Genomic DNA, 26771 nt, shown 5'->3' on the forward strand with positions numbered 1-26771 from the left:
GACCGCAGCATTGGGTGCCCTTCTCTTCCTGTTCCCAGAGGCCCTATACAGTTTCCTCTTGGACCAGGAATGTGGGCAGGGGTGGGCAGTACTGGAAGGCTCTCCTGCCCTGCAGTCTCAGGAATGTCCAGCTGTCTGGGCGGTGAGTTCTCTCTCCCCCGCGTTTGGGAGCAGGGAGCCAAGGCCCAGGAACAGCGAGGTCGAGTGTATCTTCTTAAACTAATTGATCCTAGTTTCTATTTACAAGTCTCAAAAATAATTTGGAATATGGATGATAAGTTGTAGTTTTGCTTGTGTAGGAGTGATGATTTCTAGGTGGTGTGTTTCTTAGTTATTCTTGTTTCTTCAAAAGGCCAAAACCATTTTCATTTGGAAGTTCATCTACACTTCTGGTTTCTAAATTCTCAAACTTCTTTACTTCTTTTGACATGTGTTAATCTAGGGGAAGCTTGATGTGTCTAAGATACTGCAATGTGCTAGGTGTGACATTAGTGACATTAAACAGAGTATAAACATTCTTACCTCCAAGCTTCAGTTAAAACTTAAGATGATTATCTCTCCATTTGTGTTGCAGGTACCTTTTATATTTGCAAATTAAAAGAGATATTTTTCATGGTCGACTGCTCTGTTCCTTTACTGATGCTGCCTATCTGGGTGCTTGTATCGTTCAAGGTGAGTCTGATACACTCATCGCTACCACTGCAATGGGTTATGGAACTATAATATGTGTCTCTCATTTCTGCTACCTGCAACTATCCTGTCTTTGTCTATGGGGGAATCTAGATATGTCTAGATAGTTTGCAACAGATTTCTCTGTTCACTTTCCAAGCCATTCTTCCTGGCAGATGGCTAAGCTCCAGTGTTCATAATACTTCTGTTCACATGTGAAGACTTGTAAATTTCTAAAAAGTAGAGTATAGAGTTTGTTTTTTCAAGGAGACAGACCATCATTTTACAAGACTTTTTTATATTGACATGGGCATTCTATGTTCTGAGATCCAACTGTTAAATGTGAGACCTAAACACATATCAAGGGGGAAAGCTATATCAAGGAAGTGGATTTTAAATTATTATTTTAAATTTATTTTAAATTATGCTCACTCAAGTCATATTTCATGTGTGCATATTTTCTGTAAATTCCTCAGCTTTTCTAGACATAGAAGATGAAGAAGAGAAGAAAGCATTAAATTCAAAAAATTATTCATTAAATCTTTCTTCACTTTTCCTAGTTAATTTGTCAATCATAAATATCATGAGTCCTTTAGGATTCAGAGTTTTTCTGTATAAGACAGAGTACTTTTTAGAACATTAAAAGTTCAGGTACTTTAAAAGTTCAGTTTCCGCAGGAGTCTCCCCCTTCTCAGTGGAGAATGGGAGGGAAGGGAAGAAGGATCTTTGGAGGGAGTTACTAGGAGGGGAAGCTGATAAGATTGTTAAGCTGAAAGCCAGTGGACAAGAACAACTATACATGTGAGCAGAACACTCTGTTCACATAACTGACTGAGAGAAAACAGGAAAACCAGTCTACAGCACTCCTGACACACAGACCTATATGATGGGCAAACCACTGTCAGAAAGAGCAGAACAAAGTAATACCAGAGACAACCTGATGATGAGAAGCAAGCACGAGAATCCAAGAAACAAAAACCAAGACTACCTGGCATCAGAAGAGCCGAATTCTCCCAGAAAAGCAAACACTGAATATCCAAACACACCAGAAAAGCAAGATCTAGATTTAAAATCACATTCGATCCTGATGATAGAGGACTTCAAGAAAGACATAAAGAACTCCCTTAGAGAAATGCAGGAAGACACAAATAAACAAGTAGAAGCCCTGAGAGAGGAAACACAGAAATCCAGGAAAGAATTACACGAACACAATCGAACAGGAGAAGGAATTGAAAATGGAAATAGAAACAATAGAGAAAGCACAAAGGGAGACAACCCTGGATATTGAAAAACCAAAGGAAGAGACAAGGAGCTGTAGATAAAAAAAAAAAAACCAACAGAACACAAGAGATAGAAGAGAGAATGTCAGGGGCAGAAGATTCCAAAGAAATCATTGACATAACTGTCAAAGATAACGTAAAATGGAAAGGGCTACTGGCCCAAAACATACAGCAATATACAATGAGAAGATCAAGCCTAAGGATAATAGGTAAAGAAGTGAGTGAAGACTCCCAATTCAAAGGACCAGTAAATATCTTCAGCAAAACTATAGAAGAAAACTTCCCTAACCTAAAGAAAGAGATGGGTAAATATACAAGAAGCCAGAACTTCAAGCCTCTGAAGAAAGAAATTGAAGAAGTCCTCAGAAGATGGAAAAATCTCCTATGCTCATGGATTGGCAGGATTAACATATTAAAAATGGCCATTTTACCAAAAGCAATCTACAGATTCAATGCAATCCCCATCAAAATACCAATCCAATTCTTCAGAGAGTTAGACAGAACAATTTGCAAATTCATCTGGAATAACAAAAAACCCAGGATAGCTAAAACTATCCTCAACAATAAAAGGAGTTCTGGGGGAATCACTATCCCTGAACTCAAGCAGTATTACAGAGCAATAGTGATAAAAACTGCATGGTATTGGTACAGAGACAGACAGATAGACAAGTGGAATAGAATTGAAGACCCAGAAATGAACCCACACACCTATGGACACTTGATTTTTGACAAAGGGGCCAAAACCATGCTATGAAAAATGATAGCCTTTTCAGCAAATGGTGCTGGTTCAACTGGAGGCCAGCATGTAGAAGAATGCAGATCAATCCATTCTTATCACCCTGTACAAAGCTTAAGTTCAAGTAAATCAAGGACCTCCACATCAAACCAGATACTTTCAACTAGTAGAAGAATTTCGAACACATGGGCACTGGAGAAAACTTCCTGAACAAAACACCAATTGCTTATGTTCTAAGTTCAAGAATGAACAAATGGAATCTCATAAACCTACAAAGCTTCTGTAAGGCAAAGGACACTATTGTTAGGACAAAACAACAAACAACTGATTAGGAAAAGATCTTTATCAATCCTACAACTGATAGAGGGCTTATATCCAAAATATACAGAGAACTCACAAAGTTCTTTGGGGGGTTCAGAGCTAAACAAAGAATTTACACCTGAGAAATATTGAATGGCTGAGAAGCACCTAAAGAAGTGTTCAACATCTTTAGTCGTAAGGGAATGCAAGTCAAAAAAACCCTGAGATTCCACCTCAAGTCAGTCAGAATGGCTAAGATTAAAAACTCCAGTGACAGCAGGTGCTTGCGAGGATGTGGATAAAGAGGAACACTCCTCCATTATTGGTGGGATTGTAGACTAGTACAACCATTCTGGAAATCAGTCTGGAGGTTCCTCAGAAATTTGGACGTTGAAATACCCGAGGACCCAGCTATACCTCTCTTGGGCATATACCCAAAAGATGTTCCATCACACAACAAAGACACATGCTCCACTATGTTCATCGCAGCCTTATGTATAATAGCCAGAAGCTGGAAAAAAACCCACATCCCCTTCAACAGAGGAATGGATACAGACAATGTGGTACATCTACACAATGGATACTGCTCAGCTATCAAAAACAATGACTTTATGAAATTTATAGGCAAATGGATGGAACTGGAAAATATCATCCTGAATGAGGTAACCCAATCACAGAAAAACACACATGGTATGCATTCATTGATAAGTGGATATTAGCCCAAATGCTCGAATTACCCAAGATGCACAGAACACATGAAAACTCAAGAAGGATGATGAAAATGCGAATGCTTCACTCCTTCATTAAAAAGGGAACAAGAATGCACTTAGAGGGGGATAGGGATACAAAGTTTAGAACAGAGAATGAAGGAACCCCCATTCAGAGCCTGCCCTACATGTGGCCCATACATATACAGCCACAAAACTATATAAGATGGATTAAGCCAAGAGGTGCAGGCTGACAGGAACCAGATGTACATCTCTCCTGAGAGACACAGCCAGAATATGGCAAATATATAGGCGAATGCCAGCTGCAAACCACTGAACTGAGAACGGGACCCCATTGAAAGAATCAGAGAAAGGACTGAAAGAGGTGAAGGGGCTTGAGACCCCATATGAACAACATCCCAACCAACCAGGGCCTCCAGGGACTAAGCCCCTACCCAAAGACTATACATGGACTGACCCTGGGCTCCAAATTCATTGGTAGCAATGAATAGCCTAGTAGGGGCACCAGTGGAAGGGGAACCCATTAGCCCTGCCAAGGCTGGACCCCCAGTGAATGGGATTCTTGGGGGGAGGGCAGTAATGGGGTGAGGATGGGAAGGGGAACACCCACATAGAAGACGAGGGGGAAATGTTAGGGGGATGTTGGTCTGGAAACTGGGAAAGGGAATAACATCTGAAATGTAAATAAGAAGTACCCAATTTAATAAAGATGGAAAGAAAATTTCAATAAAACATGTGATTACATTTTTAAAAAAAGGATTGTTAAGCTGATGGATGTTAAACAACAGAATTAATTTTTTAATTAATTAATTATTTTTAAAAGTTGTTTCTTTAAAACATTCAATTTTTTTAAAGTTAAAAGTCTCTCTTAAATATCTAAAATCTCTCTAAATAATCCAGTTTCTATAAAACTCCAAACTCTGTTTAAAAATCCCAATTCTCTTGACTCTAGGCTCCTATAAAATACAATTTTAAAAAATACTGAAATTCTTTAACACAAGAAGGAACATTCAGGGTACAACAAATCCAAATCAAAACACAACAGTGTAAAAAGTTCAGTGCTTTTTCACAGAAATCCACTCACTATCTTTTTGGCTACAAAGGCTTTGGATTTCTTTATTATAGTACTTCCATCTACAGCACACATGAATTGTCTGCTGTACTCTGCATGACTTTTTTTCATGGATGCCACTGTCCTTGGTGGTCATCCCATGATACCGCCATTGCCAAAATGCTGGAGTCTCTGCTAGCATTGGGCTGTCCCTACAGAAATAGTTTCTGTTCAACTCTCCTCTCGGACTGTAACTATGCTATGTGATACCAAGCCTTAATTTCCTTCCATGAGTTCTTCAATCCTGGAGCTTCTACTGCTACTAAACTGTGCTTTCACCTATAGCCTCTCCTTTTCTCTCAGTACCAACCCTAAGACTTACTCCATGACCCTTTCATGTTTCAAAACAACTACTATATGGATGCAACAAGCAGGAAGTTCAAGGTTGATTGCTTGTAACCCAATTTTGTGAGCTGACCCTGAGGGAAATTTTCCCAAAATATTTTACCTGAATGATGATGGTCTTTTCTCAATCACAGCTGATTTTTCAGATTCTTAATTCAAAATTCTATTCAAATGGCCATAATTGCTAAAAAAGCTGCTGAAATTCCACCAGACAGACCTTTGTCATCTACATTGTTCTCAACACTCTTATTTTCCTCAGAAAAACCTACTGAGCTCTGTGCACACAGTTGTTTTTCCAACCTAAAGGTCAAATGCCACTACATTTTCCCCAAAATAAGGTAGTCAGGTCTCTTGACAGGATTTCTATTGTTATGATCACTAGGGCTATGAGCTACATAGGGACAAAGTATTTATTTGACTTACACTTCCATGTCAGTTTCAAGGACTCAAGAGATGAAATGAAGCATAAACCATGGAGGAGTACTACATAGTCGTTTGCTCCTCTTGGCTTACTCAGCCTGCTTTTTCATACCACTTGCCTAGTCATGGAATTGCCCCCATCCCTTGGGGCTGAGCCTACCCACATCAGTCATTAGTGGAGAAAATATACTATGGATTAGCCTACTAGCAAATCTTACCAAGAAATTTTTCTCAATTGAGACTCCCTCTTCCCAAATGTCTCTAGCCTGTGTCAAATTAACATAAAACTAATGAAGACATGTGTACTCGAGGTGATTCAGTTTTACATTGGTGACATATTATCCATGCATTTATGATAAATAGAGATAATGGGTTACACCATTATTAGGGACCATGGCCAACTGCTGGTAATGCCTAAAGTGCAGGGATCTGTTAAGTGTACTCTGGAAACTACTTTGAGTTATTCATCATTCCGTAGCCCATATTTCAGTTCACATAGTTGTTGATTGATTTTCCTTTTTTCAGTGCTCTCCATTTTCTTACCTAAAGGCAACTGGATTTTTCTTCTTTTTGCCTAAAGTCTTATAACGTGTTGAATATTACTTCATGCTATACACTGTTATACTTTATAAATTAAACAGGACTATAGAACTCATTTACTTTCTTTATTTTATGCCCAAAATATTGCATGAGGCAATTGCTTCTAACCAAAAAGAGTACTTTAAGGGTGCATCTCTGTTTTTCAGTCATGATTCACACCGACAGTGAACACCCAAGTTGCGTATCAATTTTCATATTCATTGTTGATGCTATGAAAGCCAAAGCAAACAACAGATACCATTGATCATACCCTTTCTTGCTGATAGCTCTGATATATGTCTAGTATGTATGCCTAGAAGAGAAATGTATTAATCATAATACTTGCCTAAATACTTCCATATTTCTTTCTAAAACTACATGTCAGTAATCTATAGAAGTCCATGGATGTTTCTATCTTCTCATGTCACTGCTATCTTCCACATTTTTAGAAGTATATGGACATAAAGTGGGGTGGGGTTTTTTTGTGCTTACATTTGTCTACTTTATTATAAGTTTGAGCATCTCTTACTACCCATTTTGGGTTTTGTAGGTGGTGTTTTCATATGTATTGAGCATTTCTCTACTGATTATCCTAATCATTTTCTTACCAATTTATAGAAATTCTATGTATCAGCCCTATAAACATCCGATTTTGCAAGTATGTTCCTTCAATTGGATTTTTTTTACTTTGACTAAAATGTTATTTAATAAGGGGAAGTATTTTTATTCATTTTTTTCTTCCATTTTTATTAAATTGAGTATTTCTTGTTTACATTTCAAATGTTATTCCCTTTCCCGGTTTTCTGTCCATCAGCCCCTTAACCCCTCCTCCTCCCCTTCTATATTGGTGTTTCCCTCCCCATCCAACCCCCATTACCAGCCCCCCGAACAATCCACTATACTGGGGGTCCAACCTTGGCAGGACCAAGGGCTTCCAAAGGGAAGTATTTTAATGTTAATATAATCAAGTTAATCAATTTTTGCCTATTTGACCAAGTATACTATATCTTCAGCAGTGCATTCTTACTGCTCACTTCTGGAGATAACCAATGGCATTGGTGATACTTTATAATCTTTGTGGAGAGGTGGGTGATACACTTTTAGCCAAAAACTCAAAAAAGAGTTAACTTATTTTTGGTACTGGAAGTTTTATTTCATAACATATGGTATCTAGTTGTAATCTTTCACCAATATAGTATAATTTAGAAAAATATTTATATATACACAGACATGCATATATACATATATACACTTTAGAAAATTCAAAAGTACTATGTTTCCTAATGGTATTTACAAGATGATCTTTTTTTACTGTTAATTGATCTTTCCCATTTCCTCACTACTCTACCCTCCAATCCGCACCCTACTTAATCCTTTTTCTTTCATTTTTGTCCTACGTCCCTTTTATGCAATATATTTTATTTTCCAATCCTTGGAAGATCTCCTCGTCCCCCAGAGCTTCATATTATTTGCCTACATCTGTGAATATTCCAAATGAAACATACATACTAAATTTAAAACCTAACATCTATAAGTAGGAGTAAGCCTGCAATTTTGGCTTTAATGAGTCTTGATTGTCACACTCCAAGTAATTGTTTCCAGTTCAATCCATTTATGTGAAATTTAATTTTGCTTAACAGCTTGAATAATGTGTATGTGAAACATAGTTTCATTACTTATTCATTAGTTGACTGCTATCTAAGCTATTTCCATTTCCTGAGTATTATGATTAAGGTAGCAATGAACATGGATGAGTGACCCTCTATGCATTTAGATACACAGTCTAATTGGATATGTGCTTGAGTGGTACACTTTTGAAGTGCCAGACTTCAAAAAAGAGCTAACAATCATTCTCCTCAAAGACGTCTATAAAATGGAAATTTGAGAATCATTTGCGAATTATTTTTATAAAACCAGCACCATAATAGCTAAGCCAGGTAAAGACTCAACAAAAAGAGAAAATTGGGGACCAATATCTGCTGATAAACATAACACAAATATTCTGAATGAAATGCTCCCAAATGAATTCAAAAATACATCAAAAGATAATACACCATGATCAAGTCATTTTGATCCAAGTCCTTTGAAGACTGTTCAACAGAGTAAATAATTTTTAATAATAGTCTAACAAATAATTACACTAAATGACATCTCATTAGATTCAGAAAGTTCTTTGCAAATCCAATGTCTCTTCATGATAAGAAAATAAGGGACACCTTAACATTAAAAGGCAACTTATAATATTATCAGGACTAACTTGATTCTACATGAAGAGAACTGCAAAGGATTCGCATTAAAATCATAAACATGATGTTTTAGGTAGAGATTTATTGCTGTGAAAAGGCACCATGACCATGCCAACTCTAATAAAGGAAAACATTTAATTGGGTCTGGCTTACAGTTTCAGGGGTTCAGTCCATTATCATCCTGGTGGGAAGCATGGCAACCCGCAGGCAAACATAATGCTGGAGGAGCTGAGAGTTCTACATCTTGATACAAATGCAACAAGGTGGAGACTTGTCTTCTGCAGTCAACCAAGATTTAAAAAAAAAAAAAAAGTGATGAAGACCAATGCTGGGGAAAGGGCAACATTTAACTCACTGTTGGTGAAAGTGCAAACTACTGCAGCCATTATGGACATCAGCTTACTCAAAGCTGTAAAAGGTCTACTAGAAAACCATGCATAATATACAACATGGGGTTTGGGATGTAAGGATTTAATGGTTTCCAGATCCAGGATATGTGTGTGTGTGTGTGTGCGTGTGTGTGTGTGTGTGTGTGTGTGTGTGTGTGTGTGTATTATGACTTTATTCATATATAATTTTATGTGAACACTCAAAATCTACTGAGTTTTAAAAGCAGTATACATATTTTTTTCTAATAAGTATACTCACAATGTAGCATAACAGATTTCTTAAGTGTATCTCTTGTACATAACTGAAATTCTGTAACCGTTGACCTGTTCTGGAGGATTTTATTTTTTAATAATAACAGTGATTTAACTAATAACATTAGTGGCTGAAAGTTCTGTGAATCTTAGGAAATCTGAAAGAATAAAATCATTGTGCATCCTAAGTGCCAATAGTGTCCTAATGAAAAACAACACTTATCGAAAATACTTTATGACACAGAAAATGAGACACAGAAAGGGTTAACCAGCACCCATACTCACATAGCCAGAAGTGAACATAAATATGTCTTTAGAAAATGAGACTGGTGGTTTCCCGATAAGCATGAATGGATTATATTGTATAAGTTCAGTCTATTTTATTTTGAGTGGTAGAAGACCGTGTATATATTTTATGATTGTGTTGTTTTTAATTGTTCTCTTCTCTCTCTCTCTCTCTCTCTCTCTCTCTCTCTCTCTCTCTCTCTCTCTCTCTTTAATGGTTACAGCTGAGTTTGGTGATTACTATCCTGATGAGCATCCTGAGAATTATATCAGTGAATTTGAGATTTTTCCCAAGCAGTCACAGAAGTTAGAGAGAAAAATCATGGAAATTCATAACAATGAACTCAGGTAATTTTAGTAAAAATCTAAAGATGAAAAGTTTCCTTACTATGTAGAAGGTGAAAATCATGTTAAGCCAAAGTATTTGAAATGTGAATGGCAACTTGAGCTTACAGAGAAATGTTTCTGGGTTCCACAAATGATGACCTTAGCACCTCAGTGATATAAGATGTTTCCAAGATAGCCATCTATGAGTGAACAGACGTTAGAAAAGTTATACATTTTGTGATGCAAATACATTGCTAACCATTCTGGGTTTTTGAAAATAAATCTAAGGTTAATAATCTATCTTTTTAAATGTGAATTTTGCTTTTTCCTTTCTTATGGACCTTGCCACAAGTATTAATTCTACGTATAGTGAAATTCATTGAAAATATTCCATTTTCTGATTTCAAGACATGAAATACTCAAGTTAATAAAAAAAAGTGGAAAAAAAGAAATACCCAATTTAATAAAGATAAAAAAATAAATAAATATAAGCAGCAAAAAAATCTCTTTTGAGAAAAATGAATCATATAAAGATGATTATAAACTTGTGACATAAAAAAAGACATAAAGAACTCCCTTAGAGAAACACAGGAAAACATAAATAAACAAGTAGAAGCCTGTAGACAGGAATCACAAAAATCCCTGAAAGAATTCCAGGAAAACACAATCAAAAAGGTGAAGGAATTAAAAATGGAAATAGAAGCAATAAAGAAAGCACAAAGGGAGACAACCCTGGATACAGAAACCAAAGGAAGAGACAAGGAGCTGCAGATACAAACATCACCAACAAAATAGAAGAGGTAGAAGAGAGAATCTCAGAGGCAGAAGATTCCATAGAAATCATCAACACAACTGTCAAAGATTATGTAAAACAGAAAAGGCTACTGGCCCAAAACATACAGGAAATCCAGGACACAGGGAGGAAAATAGCTATAAAAAAGAATGAAGATTCCCAACTTAAAGAGCCAGTAAATATCTTCAACAAAATCATAGAAGAAAACTTCCCTAACCTAAAGAAAGAGATGCCCATAAACATACAAGAAGCTTACAGAACTCTGAAAAGATTGGACCAGAATGAAACTCCTCCCGTCACATAATAGTCAAAACACCAAATGCACAAAACAAACAAGAATATTAAAAGCAGTAAGGGAAAAAGGTCAAGTAACATAAAAAGGCAGACCTATCAGAATTACAGCAGACTTCTCACCTGAAACTATGAAAGCTGGAAGATCCTGGAGAGATATCATGCAGACCCTAAGAGAACACAAATGCTAGCCCAGGTTACTGTATTCAGCAAAACTCTCAATTAACATAGATGGAGAAACCAAAATATTCCATGACAAAACCAAATTTACACAATATATTTCTATAAATCCAGTCCTACAAAGGATAATAAATGGTGAAGTTCAACACAAGGAAGCAAGCTACACCCTAGGAACAGCAATAAACTAATCGTTTTGCAACAAAACAAAGAGAAGACAAGCACACAAGCATATTCTCACATCCAAATACAAAGGTAACAGGAATCTACAATCACTATTCCTTAATATCTCTCAACACAATGGACTCAATTTCCCTATAAAAAGATACAGACCAACAAACTGCATACGTAATGAGGACCCAACATTTTGCTGCCTACAGGAAACACACCTCAGAGACAAAGACAGGCACTACTTCAGAGTAAAAGGCTGGAAAACAACTTTCCAACAAATGGTCTGAAGAAGCTAGCTGGAGTAGTCATTCTAATATTGAATAAAAACGATAAATCAAATAAAGATCATCCAGGATCTTCTAGCTTTCATAGTCATTTGTGAGAAATCTAGTGTAATTCTGACAGGTCGTTCTTTATATGTTACTTGGCCTTTTTCCCTTACTGCTTTTAATATTCTTTCTTTGTTTTGTGCATTTGTATTTTGACCATTATGTGGCAGGCAGAGTTTCTTTTCTGGTCCAATCTATTTGAAGTTTTATAGGCTTCTTGTGTGTTTATGGGCATCTCTTTCTTTAGGTTAGGGAAGTTTTCTTCTGATTTTGTTGAAGGTATTTACTGGCTCTTTAAGTTGGGAATCTTCATTCTTTTTTATACCTATTATCCTCCCTGTGTCCTGGATTTCCTGTATGTTTTGGGTCAGTAGCCTTTTCTGTTTTACATTATCTTTGACAGTTGTGTCGATGATTTCTATGGAATCGTCTGCTCCTGACATTCTCTCTTCTATCTCTTGTATTCCGTTGCTGATGCTTGTATCTATGGCTCCTTGTCTCTTCCTTTGTTTTTTTTTTTAGATCCAATTGATAAGATATAATTGCCCACCTAAACATACAAAGCCCAGTAGCATCCATCCCTTAAGAATATTAATAACAACCAGTAAATCCACGGAGGAGAATCTTAACATCACCTGCCATGGCTTCTCTTTCTCTCCCTCCCATCTCTTCCTCCATTCCATTCCAGTCTCCTCCTCTTCCTTCAAACTTTTCTCCTACCCATCCTTCCTTCTCATCTAGTGACAGGCCTCCTTCTATCTTATACCTACCTTACCTGTGACATCATCCCACATTTCACCCTTTTTGTCTAATTAAAAAAACTTTTCTCTCAAATATGAGTTGAGCACAACTGTTATCATTTTGTAATTAAAAGCATAAAATATATCTAGCACCCAGTTCAACACTATACCAGTTAAACAAAGCATTTAGTTATCCATTCCAGCTTAAGAAAGGCTTAAAATCTGTATTATATCTTGGCGAGCTTGTATACTATCTGATAACTATCCAATAAAATATGTATATTCAGAGTTACACAGCCTGATAGGCTATGAGACTATAATCAGTCTTCAACCCCATCAGAAATCTGAGAATGACCAAATATCTATACACAAAGGAAGCCTAACACGGCTTGTAGAACTGAGAGGTTGTAGAGACAAATCTCCACTAGCACAGTCCCCTGTTAGTAACATGTGAGCTCATGTCTTCAACCTTCTGTCCCAAAATCAACTGACAGACTTGAAAACCATCTATCTATAGAAGACAATCTGGACTGTTGTCTTTATATCTTAATAATATATTGAAAGGTCTCTCACAAAGTCAGTAATATGTTTGCTATTTGGCCATTAACTCACCTGTGTAATTAACTCAGAAGTTTGTAATGACATCAATAGAAGGACTGGCTCTAAACCTTGTACTTTTAAACTTTTTAACGAATAAATTCTATATCAAAGCAAAGACATGATTTTAGCTTAGTTAACAAATGAGATTATGACTGTGTAACTCAATCTACCTAATTCCTCCTTGTTAAATTACAACCATTTCTAAATTCTCATAAAAACAACTTTAGAATAACCACTTTCAGCCCTCCAAAGTCCAGGAAATTGGGGCAACGACTCCTCCATAACTTCTTCAAGCTGTACATGGGTGTTGAGATACCCTTGGGGGTAGGGGATAGGAAGAATGAGGCAAATGCTGTAGCCAATGTGTCCTGACTGGACCCAGCTGAAAGTCCTTGAGACCAGGAATCCAAGTAGGCACACTCTGTAAAATACAACTCTCAACACAAAAGTTTAGAATCGAAATATCTTTTTGTTTGATTCTCCTGAATAAATTTTTCAGGCGGTTTACCTCTATCAAATCTGATCAGTATGACTCTTTGAGGTTTGCAAAGCCTAATCTCACTTTTTAAAAGCACAAAAACAAAATCTTTCTCCCAAAATACTGAGTTCCTTAGTATTAAACCAAAAAGCTTGTATCTTGCACTCTTTCCCAGAGTAATAATAAAACCATAAAACTTAAAGTCATACCCATCATGAAGACTAAACAACTTTTTAAAAAGGAAGTAAGCTAAACAATGAGCCTGATAGGCTTTTATACTCTGTGATAGCAGGAAATGAACCCAAAATTCCCGTGGAGCCCATGTTAAGAGAATTTGAGCTTACTATTGTAGTAAATATCAAAAGTAATCACAAACCCTCACTAGTCGGCATCAACAAGCCTATGGCCTTTAGCGAGGTAATTCATAAAGCAAACTAAACACCTTTTATCAATTCGAATATCAATAAGCAACACATCAAACCAGGACTTTAGCACAAAATATCTCAATCTGTCAAGCTTTCTACCCGGAGCTACAGATTTTTATTTAACTTTAATAAATTTTATAATATATGTCTGCATTCATTCCCCCTGGTGTTACAGACATTCATCGCAACTCTCTACTTGGGAGGTAATGACTAATTTTTCCCTATCTAAGTTCTGAACCTTGGATGAAAATCCCCACCTGATTCAAGTAATCTCTTTACTCTCTTCTTTCTGAAAACAAACTTAATCACCTTTTAATAATACCTGCAATTAAGAAGTAGCTTGTCTAACTAAGATTTCAACCCAAAATACGTTTAGAGCCCATGTTAAAAAGAATATTACTATCCTGAAAGACTTTCTAAACAACTTTCTTTAAAATGCACCTTTTAATCTCTAACTCTCTAAGCTGCCATTACTTATCACATCACAGGGGACCAACAGCCTGCCAGCCCAGGCTGCTTTCCCCATTTCTTTGTTTGAATTCCTGTCCTTGAGATATCACATGACTTAAGATGGTTCCAGCCTCCTCTTACTTGGAAAATAAAAACTTTCTCCCAACTCTTAAAATTACAAAGAAAAAAAAACAAAGGAAAAGAAAAGAAAAAAATTACAAATAACCCTATTAAAAAAAGGGGGTTCACAGCTAAACAAAGAATTCACAGCTGAAGAATGCGGAATGTCTGACAAACACCTAAAGAAATGTTCAACATCTTTAGACATAAGGGAAATGCAAATCAAAACAACCCTGAGATTTCACCTCACACCAGTGAGAATGGCTAAGATCAAAAACCCAGGTGACAGTAAATGCTGGTGAGGATGTGGAGAAAGAGGGACACTCCTCCATTGTTGGTGGGATTACGGACTGGTACAACCATTCAGGAACTCAATCTGGAGGTTCCTCAGAAAATTGGACATTGAACTACCTGAGGACCCAGCTATACTTCCTTGGTCATACACCCAAAAGATGCCCCAACCTATAACAAAGACACATGCTCCACTACGTTCATAGCAGCCTTATTTATAATAGCCAGAAAATGGAAAGAACCCAGATGCCCTTCAACAGAGGAATGGATACAGAAAATGTGGTAGGTCTACACAGTGGAACATTACTCAGCTATCAAAAACAATGATTTTATGAAATTCATAGGTAAATGGTTTTAACTGGAAAATATCATCCTGAGTGAGGTTACCCAATCACAGAAAACCACACAGGGTATGCACTCATTGATAAGTGGCTATTAGCCCAAATGCTTGAATTACCCTAGATGCCTAGAACACATGAAACTCAAGACGGATGATCAAAATGTGAATGCTTCACTCCTTCTTTAAAAGGGGAACAAGAATACCCTTGGCAGGGAAGAGAGAGGCAAAGATTAAAACAGACACAGAAGGAACACCCATTCAGAGCCTGCCCCACATGTGGCCCATACATATACAGCCACCCAATTAGACAAGATGGATGAAGCAAAGAAGTACAGGCCGACAGGAGCCGGATGTAGATCTCTCCTGAGAGACACAGCCAAAATACAGCAAATACAGAGGAGAACGCCAGCAGCAAACCACTGAACTGAGAACAGGACACCCATTGAAGGAATCCGAGAAAGAACTGGAAGAGATTGAAGGGGCTCAAGACCCCATATGAACAACAATGCCAAGCAACCAGAGCTTCCAGGGACTAAACCACTACCTAAAGACTATACATGGACTGACCCTGGACTATGACCTCATAGGTAGCATTGACTTTCCTAGTAAGATCACCAGTGGAAGGGGAAGCCCTGGGTCCTGCTAAGACTCAAACCCCAGTGAACGTGTTTGTTGGGGGAGGGCGGCAAAGGGGGGAGGATGTGGAGGGGAACACCCATAAAGAAGGGGAGGGAGAGGGGTTGGGGGATGTTGGCCCGGAAACCGGGAAAGGGATTAACACTCGAAATGTAAATAAGAAATACTCAAGCTGCAGAGCAGAAGAGACCACCAACACTGCCCATCCCTGCCCACATCCATGGCCCAAGAGGAAACTGTATAAGGCCTCTGGGCTCCCGTGGAGGAGGGCCCAGGAGTGGCAAGACCCCTGCCTGAGACACCTCCAGAACCTGAGGGAAACAGACCGGATAAACAGTTCTCTGCACCCAAATCTCGTGGGAGGGAGAGCTGAAACTTCAGAGAGGCAGACAAGCCTGGGAAACCAGAAGAGACTGCTCTCTGTACATACATCTGGAAGCCAGAGGAAAACACCAAAGGCCACCTGGAACCCTGGTGCACTGAAGCTCCCGGAAGGGGCGGCACAGGTCTTCCTGGTTGCTGCCACTGCAGAGAGCCCTTGGGCAACAACCCGGGAGAAAACTTGAGCCTCGGGACCACAGGTAAGACCAACTTGTCTGCTGCAAGAGAGCTGCCTGGTGAGATCGGGACACACAGAGGGAGAGTTCATCTAGGACCGGGCACGTCCTGTGTTTGCCGGAGGTCCCACGCCCGCGGATCCCGGCCCGCAGCAGCTCTCTGCTCCCAGACCCCTTGGGAAAGAGGCCTCACCGCCTGGTCAGGTGGGCACTCCTGAGGCTGCAGAGCAGAAGAGACCACCAACACTGCCCACCCCTGCCCACATCCCTGGCCCAAGAGGAAACTGTATAAGGCCTCTGGGCTCCCGTGGGGGAGGGCCCAGGAGCGGCAGGACCCCTGCCTGAGACACCGCCGGAACCTGAAGGAAACAGACCGGATAAACAGTTCTCTGCACCCAAATCCCGTGGGAGGGAGAGCTAAACCTTCAGAGAGGCAGACAAGCCAGGGAAACCAGAAGAGACTGCTCTCTCTGCACACATCTGGGACGCCAGAGGAAAACACCAAAGGCCATCTGGAACCCTGGTGCACTGAAGCTCCTGGAAAGGGCCGCACAGGTCTTCCTGGTTGCTGCCGCTGCAGAGAGCCCGTGGGCAGCACCCCACGAGCGAACTTGAGCCTCGGGACCACAGGTAAGACCAACGTTTCTATTGCAAGAAAGCTGCCTGGTGAACTCAAGACACAGGCCCACAGGAACAGCTGAAGACCTGTAGAGACGAAAACCTACACGCCCGAAAGCAGAACACTCTGTCCCCATAACTGACTGAAAGAGAGGAAAACAGGTCTACAGCACTCCTGACACACAGGCTTATACGACAGTCTAGCCACTGTCAGAAATAGCAGAACAAAGTAACACTAGAGATAAGCTGATGGCGAGAGGCAAGCGCAGGAACCCAAGCAACAGAAAACAACACTACATGGCATCATCGGAGCCCAATTCTCCCACCAAAACAAACATGGAATATCCAAACACACCAGAAAAGCAAGATCTAGTTTCAAAATCATATGTGATCATGATGCTGGAGGACTTCAAGAAAGACGTGAAGAACTCCCTTAGAGAACAAGTAGAAGCCTACAGAGAGGAATCGCAAAAATCCCTGAAAGAATTCCAGGAAAACACAATCAAACAGTTGAAGGAATTAAAAATGGAAATAGAAGCAATCAAGAAAGAACACATGGAAACAACCCTGGATATAGAAAACCAAAAGAAGTGACAAGGAGCTGTAGATACAAGCTTCACCAATAGAATACAAGAGATGGAAGAGAGAATCTCAGGAGCAGAAGATTCCATAGAAATCATTGACTCAACTGTCAAAGATAATGTAAAGCAGAAAAAGCTACTGCTCCAAAACATACAGGAAATCCAGGACTCAATGAGAAGATCAAACCTAAAGATAATGGGTATAGAAGAGAGTGAAGACTCCCAGCTCAAAGGACCAGTAAATATCTTCAACAAAATCATAGAAGAAAACTTCCCTAACCTAAAAAATGAGATACCCATAGGCATACAAGAAGCCTACAGAACTCCACATAGATTGGACCAGAAAAGAAACACCTCCCGTCACATAATAGTCAAAACACCAAACGCACAAAATAAAGAAAGAATATTAAAAGCAGTAAGGGAAAAAGGTCAAGTAACATATAAAGGCAGACCTATCAGAATCACACCAGACTTCTCGCCAGAAACTATGAAGGCCAGAAGATCCTGGACTGATGTCATACAGACCTTAAGAGAACACAAATGCCAGCCCAGGTTACTGTATCCTGAAAAACTCTCAATTAACATAGATGGAGAAACCAAGATATTCCATGACAAAACCAAATTTACACAATATCTTTCTACAAATCCAACACTACAAAGGATAATAAATGGTAAAGCCCAACATAAGGAGGCAAGCTATACCCTAGAAGAACCAAGAAACTAATCGTCTTGGCAACAAAACAAAGAGAATGAAAGCACACAAACATAACTTCACATCCAAATATGAATAAAACAGGAAGCAATAATCACTATTCCTTAATATCTCTCAACATCAAGGGCCTCAACTCCCCAATAAAAAGACATAGATTAACAAACTGGATACACAACGAAGACCCTGCATTCTGCTGCCTACAGGAAACACACCTCAGAGACAAAGACAGACATTACCTCAGAGTGAAAGGCTGGAAAACAATTTTCCTAGCAAATGGTCAGAAGAAGCAAGCTGGAGTAGCCATTCTAATATCAAATAAAATCAATTTTCAACTAAAAGTCATCAAAAAAGATAAGGAAGGACACTTCATATTCATCAAAGGAAAAATCCATCAAGATGAACTCTCAATCCTAAATATCTATGCCCCAAATACAAGGGCACCTACATATGTAAAAGAAACCTTACTAACGCTCAAAACACACATTGCACCTCACACAATAATAGTGGGAGATTTCAACACCCCACTCTCATCAATGGACAGATCATGGAAACAGAAATTAAACAGAGATGTAGACAGACTAAGAGAAGTCATGAGCCAAATGGACTTAACGGATATTTATAGAACATTCTATCCTAAAGCAAAAGGATATACCTTCTTCTCAGCTCCTCATGCTACTTTCTCCAAAATTGACCATATAATTGGTCAAAAAACGGGCCTCAACAGGTACAGAAAGATAGAAATAATCCCATGCGTGCTATCGGACCACCACGGCCTAAAACTGGTCTTCAATAACAATCAAGGAAGAATGCCCACATATACTTGGAAATTGATCAATGCTCTACTCAAAGATAACCTGGTCAAGGAAGAAATAAAGAAAGAAATTAAAAACTTTTTAGAATTTAATGAAAATGAAGGTACAACATACCCAAACTTATGGGACACAAAGAAAGCTGTGCTAAGAGGAAAACTCATAGCGCTGAGTGCCTGCAGAAAGAAACAGGAAAGAGCATATGTCAGCAGCTTGACAGCACACCTAAAAGCTCTAGAACAAAAAGAAGCAAATACACACAGGAGGAGTAGAAGGCAGGAAATAATCAAACTCAGAGCTGAAATCAACCAAGTAGAAACAAAAAGGATCATAGAAAGAATCAACAGAACCAAAAGTTGGTTCTTTGAGAATATCAACAAGATAGATAAACCCTTAGCCAGACTAATTAGAGGACACAGAGAGTGCGTCCAAATTAACAAAATCAGAAATGAAAAGGGAGACATAACTACAGATTCAGAGGAAATTCAAAAAATCATCAGATCTTACTATAAAAGCCTATATTCAACAGAACTTGAAAATCTTCAGGAAATGGACAATTTCCTAGACAGATACCAGGTACCCAAGTTAAATCAGGAACAGATAAACCAGTTAAACAACCCCATAACTCCTAAGGAAATAGAAGCAGTCATTAAAGGTCTCCCAACCTAGAGGAGCCCAGGTCCAGACAGGTTTAGTGCAGAATTCTATCAAACCTTCATAGAAGACCTCATACCAATATTATCCAAACTATTCCACAAAGTTGAAACGGATGGACCACTACCGAATACCTTCTACGAAGCCACAATTACTCTTATACCTAAACCACACAAAGACACAACAAAGAAAGAGAACTTCAGACCAATTTCCCTTCTGAATATCGATGCAAAAATACTCAATAAATTCTGGCAAACCGAATCCAAGAGCACATCAAAACAATCATCCACCATGACCAAGTAGGCTTCATCCCAGGCATGCAGGGATGGTTTAATATACGGAAAACCATCAACGTGATCCATTATATAAACAAACTGAAAGAACAAAACCACATGATCATTTCATTAGATGCTGAGAAAGCATTTGACAAAATTCAACACCCCTTCAGGATAAAAGTCCTGGAAAGAATAGGAATTCAAGGCCCATACCTGAACATAGTAAAAGCCATATAGAGCAAACCAGTTGCTAACATTAAACTAAATGGAGAGAAACTTGAAGCAATCCCACTAAAATCAGGGACTAGACAAGGCTGCCCACTCTCTCCCTACTTATTCAATATAGTTCTTGAAGTTCTAGCCAGTGCAATCAGACAACAAAAGGAGGTCAAGGGGATACAGATCAGAAAAGAAGAAGTCAAAATATCATTTTGCAGATGATATGATAGTATATTTAAGTGATCCCAAAAGTTCTACCAGAGAACTACTAAAGCTGATAGACAACTTCAGCAAAGTGGCTGGGTATAAAATTAACTCAAATAAATCAGTTGCCTTCCTCTATACAAAAGAGAAACAAGGCGAGAAAGAAATTAGGGAAACGACACCCTTCATAATAGACCCAAATAATATAAAGTAACTCGGTGTGACTTTAACAAAGCAAGTAAAAGATCTGTACAATAAGAACTTCAAGACACTGAAGAAGGAAATTGAAGAAGACCTCAGAAGATGGAAAGATCTCCCATGCTCATGGATTGGCAGGATTAATATAGTAAAAATGGCCATTTTACCAAAAGCAATCTACAGATTCAATGAAATCCCCATCAAAATACCAATCCAATTCTTCAAAGAGTTAGACAGAACAATTTGCAAATTCATCTGGAATAACAAAAAACTCAGGATAGCTAAAACTATCCTCAACAATAAAAGGACTTCAGGGGGAATCACTATCCCTGATCTCAAGCAGTATTACAGAGCAATAGTGATAAAAACTGCATGGTATTGGTACAGAGACAGACAGATAGACCAATGGAATAGAATTGAAGACCCGGAAATGAACCCACACACATGGTCACTTGATTTTTGACAAAGGAGCCAAAACCATCCAATGGAAAAAAGATAGCATTTTCAGCAAATGGTGCTGGTTCAACTGGAGGTCAACATGTAGAAGAATGCAGATCGAACCATGCTTATCACCCTGTACAAAGCTTAAGTCCAAGTGGATCAAGGAACTCCACATCAAACCAGACACACTCAAACTAATAGAAGAAAAACTAGGGAAGCATCTGGAACACATGGGACTGGAAAAAATTTCCTAAACAAAACACCAATGGCTAATGCTCTAAGATCAAGAATCGACAAATGGGATCTCATAAAACTGCAAACCTTCTGTAAGGCAAAGGACACGGTGGTTAGGACAAAACGGCAACCAACAGATTGGGAAAAGATCTTTACCAATCCTACAACAGATAGAGGCCTTATATCCAAAATATACAAAGAACTCAAGAAGTTAGACCGCAGGGAAATAAATAACCCTATTAAAAAATGGGGTTCAGAGCTAAACAAAGAATTCACAGCTGCGGAATGCCAAATGGCTGAGAAACACCTAAAGAAATGTTCAACATCTTTAGTCATAAGGGAAATGCAAATCAAAACAACCCTGAGATTTCACCTCACACCAGTGAGAATGGCTAAGATCAAAAACTCAGGGGACAACAGATGCTGGCGTGGATGTGGAGAAAGAGGAACACTCCTCCATTGTTGGTGGGATTGCAAACTGGTACAACCATTCTGGAAATCAGTCTGGAGGATCCTCAGAAAATTGGACATTTAACTGCCTGAGGATCCAGCTATACCTCTCTTGGGCATATACCCAAAAGATGCCCCAACATATAAAAAAGACACGTGCTCCACTATGTTCATTGCAGCCTTATTTATAATAGCCAGAAGCTGGAAAGAACCCAGATGCCCTTCAACAGAGGAATGGATACAGAAAATGTGGTACATCTACACAATGGAATATTACTCAGCTATCAAAAACAACGACTTTATGAAATTCGTAGGCAAATGGTTGGAACTGGAAAACATCATCCTGAGTGAGCTAACCCACTCACAGAAAGACATACATGGTATGCACTCATTGATAAGTGGCTATTAGCCCAAATGCTTGAATTACCCTAGATGCCTAGAACAAATGAAACTCAAGACGGATGATCAAAATGTGAATGCTTCACTCCTTCTTTAAAAGGGGAACAAGAATACCCTTGGCAGGGAAGAGAGAGGCAAAGATTAAAACAGAGACTGAAGGAACACCCATTCAGAGCCTGCCCCACATGTGGCCCATACATATACAGCCACCCAATTAGACAAGATGGATGAAGCAAAGAAGTTTAGACCGACAGGAGCCGGATGTAGATCTCTCCTGAGAGACACAGCCAGAATACAGCAAATACAGAGGCGAATGCCAGCAGCAAACCACTGAACTGAGAATAGGACCCCCGTTGAAGGAATCAGAGAAAGAACTGGAAGATCTTGAAGGGGCTCGAGACCCCATATGTACAACAATGCTAAGCAACCAGAGCTTCCAGGGACTAAGCCACTACCTAAAGTCTATACATGGACTGACCCTGGACTCTGACCTCATAGGTAGCAATGAATATCCTAGTAAGAGCACCAGTGGAAGGAGAAGCCCTGGGTCCTGCTAAGACTGAACCCCCAGTGAACTAGACTGGTGGGGGGAGGGCGGCAATGGGGGGAGGGTTGGGAGGGGAACACCCATAAGGATGGGGAGGGGGGAGGGGTTTGTTTGCCTGGATACCGGGAAAGGGAATAACACTGGAAATGTATATAAGAAATACTCAAGTTAATAAAAAAAAAAAAGAAATACTCAAGTTAATAAAAAAATTTTAAAAAAAAGTAGTATAAGTATAGTTGTCTTTTACCCTGCTAGGTCCACACTGTGGTGCCCCAAGATATCTCCTAGATATCTTGGTGGAAACACATCCCAACTCCTTTCAGGCCCAGAGTCTCCTGCTGCCGCACACCTTCTTACACTCAAACCGTCACATAAAAGAACACACAACACAATAATCTTTGACCCAATTGATAAGATATAATTGCCCATTTAAACATACAAAGCCTGGTACCATCCATCCCTTAGGAACATTAATAACAACCTGCAAATACACAGAGCAGAATCTTAACATCACCTGCCATGGCTTCTCCTGTCTCTTCCTCTTCCTTTGGTTTTCTATATCCAGGGTTTTCTCCCTTTGTTCTTTCTTTATTGTTTCTATTTCAATTTTCAATTCCTTCACCTGATTGATTGTGATTTCCTGTAATTCATTCAGGGATTTTTGTGTTTCCTCTCTAAGGGCTTCTACTTGTTTACTTGTGCTTTCCTGCATTTCTCTAAAGGAGTTCTTCATGTCTTTCTTAAAGTCCTCCATCATCATGATCAAATGTTATTTTAAATCTAGATCTTGCTTTTTTGGTGTGTTTGGATATTCAGTGTTTGCTTTGGTGGGAGAATTGGGCTCTGATGATGCCATGTAGTCTTGCTTTCTCTTGCTTGGGTTTCTGTGCTTGCCTCTCACCATCAGGTTGTCTCTGGTGTTACCTTGTTTTGCTATTTCTGAGTGTGGCTTTTCAGTCTTATAGGCCTGTGTGTCAGGAGTGCTGTAGAGCTGTTTTCCTATTTTCTTTCAGCCAGTTATGGGAACAGAGTGTTCTGCTTTCAGGCGTGTAGTCGTTCCTGTCCACTGGCTTTCAGCTGTCCCTGTGGGTGGGAAACAGAAGGGCCTGCCCCTACTTCTCCTGGGTCCCTGTGCACAGGGGGCCCACCTCTCGAGTCAGAAATGTGGGCAGATAGTAGTCTCCTCTTGTTTCTCAGGTGTGTCTGCCTCTCTGAAGGTCTAGCTCTCTTTCCCACAGGTACGTTCCAATCTGGGTGCAGTCTGGACTGCAGGGCTCCTGCAGCTTGACTGCCCCTATCTTCCTGTGCCCAGAGGCCCCATACAGTTTCCTCTTGGGCCAGGGATGTGGGCAAAGGTAGGCAGAAGTGGCAGTGTCTCCTGCCCTCCTGAATCAGGATTGCCCACACGTCTGGGCAATAAGCTCTATCTTCCACGGGGTTTGGGAGCAGGGAGCTATGGGCCAGGATCAGCAAGGTTTGGGCACCAGCTAGAAACCGTAAGTGTCCGGTCCCAGAGGAATTTTGCTTTTGTGTGTCCTGAGTCCACCAGGCAGGTCACTTGTAGCAGAAAAGTTGGTCTTACCTCTAGTCTTGGGCCTGAAGTTGCTCCTTGGGGATGGGTTTCAGCTCTCCATGAGGGCAGCAACCAGAAGGGCCTGCCCCACCTTCTCTCGGGTCCCTGTTCACAGGAGTCCCAGATGGCGCTAGGCATTTTCCTCTAGTCAGAAATGTAGGCAGGGAGTAGTCTCCTCTGGTTTCCCACATGTGTCTGCCCCTCTGAAGGTCTAGCTCTCCCTCCCACGGGATCTGGGTGCACGGAGCTGCTTGACCAGGTCTGTTCAGAGCAACTTGCTTTTTCAAATCACCATGGGGAATTTGTTTTTTCTGCACCATCACTAGTGCTAGCTTTTTTCTGCCTCTTTAATTTTAGTATGCCCAGATATGTTAAGGGTTTCTTACAGTTTTAAGTTATATTTTGTTTATTGTAAAGAGGCTGAGCTTATTTTTATATAATTGTTTACTATTTATACTTGTAAGTTCTTGTTCCATTTTTTCTTGGTTATCTGAATTTTTAAATGGTTTTTGTTCATTATTAGGAGTTTTAAATGTATTTTAGATACTAATACTTTTTATTTGACCACATTTCTGATATTTTTTCACATGCTGTGAATTGCCTATTCATACCTTGGATAGCAAACTCTGATTAGTATAGATTCATGAGTTTAATATCCTCTGCAGTTGGGCAGCACTGGAACTAATCTCATATTAAGTTTGGTGATTAGAAATTAGATATTGATGATACATAAAAAGAGTGGAGACATAGTCATAAAAATACCATGTAGGAAAGGGAAAGTTAATCACCTTCCATTTTAGTCAATTTGTTTTCCTATTGTTATTACAAAACACTAGAGTCTGAGTACTATATTTAGAAATAGATCTATGTAGTTCCCACTATTATAGATTCAAGGAAATGGTGTGATCATGCTTAGCTCTTACTGTGTTGTCATTCTAGACATGGTGACATGTTGAGCGCATATGTGGAAGTGCAAACCAGCCTAACAAAAAGCAAATCATTCAGGGGCTAGGCTTTCTGACTCTCTATCTTTCTCTGTCTCTCTCTAACTCTCTGTCTCTCTGTCTCTCTCTCTCTGTGTCTCTGTGTGCGTGCATGTGTGTGTGTGGGTGTGTGTGTGTGTGTTTCTTTTATGTGTATAGTTACATGCTTACAGAGTGACACAGAACAGTGCAGAGACAACATTGGGTATCTCTACTTGCTTTCCACCTTATTTGAGATAGAATCTTATTTCTCACTGCTATGTATACATCAGACTAGCTGGTCTGGAAGATTTTTCCAAGGGTTCTCTCTCCACCACCCAGGTTGCAATAAGTCATACTGTTATGTTTGTCTTTTACATGAGTTTTATGAATTCAAACTCAAGTCCTCATTCTTTAACAACAAGCACATTATATACTAAGCAATCATGCTTATTAATAGGAGTGGCTTGAATTCTCTATAGTATATGTGAGATGGTCATGTGACTCAGAAACGGATCTTTGAACTAGAACATAGTCTCAGTATACAAGACAGTTCTTCCCGAATCTGTTTACTAACCACCTTTCTCTGCAGCTTGTTACCAAAATAGAGGGAGGTTCTAGAATTAATATTTGAAACTTCCCATGATGATCCAGGGCTCTTTGTATACAGAAGGTTCTGTTTAGACTTGTTGACAGAAAAACAAGATTACCAACTTTGTGGTCTGAATAAGACATACTCACCTTGAATAGTCTTTTAAAATATGTAGTAAAGAAGAGCCTTTTGTTTTATATTAATATTTAGTTTGTGGAGAAATATTTTATGGTAACTTGATAATATTGACTAACTCTATACTCATGGAAGTATGGAAAATATACAGCAGTAAATTTTTGTACAATTAGGTGTAAAATGTGACATATAAAAAGGGTTCTACATGGTGAGAAATATTAATAAATGTACCCAGTGCTATTGATGTAAGGACCTTTATTCTATAATTAACTTAGAAATTAACATTTGATTGATTAAAGGGACTACTATTTCTATTGATTGTATTTCACTTGAATTCTCTATTTTATTTTCTATGTGTCATTTTAGAGGTCAAAGCCCAGCAATGGCTGAATTCAACTTACTCTTGAAAGCTCATACATTGGAAACTTATGGTGTGGATCCTCACCCATGCAAGGTAACTCCCTCACACAACAGGTAACCATATAATCATAAATTTTTCAACGAAAAAAGTATTGGCAGATAGGTATGGTAAAACACTTATGAAATTTATATAGCTATACCCAACAATAAGAATTAGACTATGGTCACATATTTTGGAAATGATTAGAGTCTATGCCAGAGATCTGGAAATGCTTATTAATTGTTTTCAAGTATCCACATTTTCCAAAACATGGGCTCATTTATTCATGCAATTGATGATTTCTATCATAAAGCGAGCATATTCAAACAAATGTATTCTTAAGGTCTTTATCAACAAAAGTGTAGTCTTGAAGCCACTCTTTACAATTTTTCTTTCAATCCATCTCCATTCTTTTTTGTGTCCACCTACCTACATACCTACAGTATTACTTTATACCATAGGCCCTAGTGAGTTGGCTAGGCTAATACTCAGGTAGTTAAACTTTATTAAAATTTCTGTCTTCCATTCTAGATTCTCTATATTTACTCTTAGTGCTACAGCAGCCTCCATAAAGTATTTCTTCCTACAATTCCACCTTTATTTCCTGGAAACTTTGCCTCTTGGTGCAGACCCAGTATACTCCTAGTTCATTCCTACCACACTCTCAACTTTTCCTTCCAGCCCATCTCCATTTCTTTGTGAT

At 39.0% G+C, this 26771-nt stretch overlaps 1 protein-coding gene across 2 annotated transcripts in view; it reads left to right on the top strand.

Moving 5' to 3' along the window:
• Positions 1 to 26771, top strand: part of Frmd3 (FERM domain containing 3) — a 288014-nt gene that overhangs the window by 168034 nt on the left and 93209 nt on the right. For both annotated transcript variants that reach the window (NM_001415820.1, NM_001415819.2), the window contains 3 exon segments: positions 575 to 672; positions 9565 to 9688; positions 26035 to 26122. In NM_001415820.1, coding sequence (NP_001402749.1) covers positions 575 to 672; positions 9565 to 9688; positions 26035 to 26122 — 310 coding nt within the window.

Source organism: Rattus norvegicus, chromosome 5, assembly GCF_021556685.1.
Source record: "Rattus norvegicus strain SHRSP/BbbUtx chromosome 5, alternate assembly SHRSP_T2T, whole genome shotgun sequence".
Taxonomy (NCBI): Eukaryota; Metazoa; Chordata; class Mammalia; order Rodentia; family Muridae; genus Rattus; species Rattus norvegicus.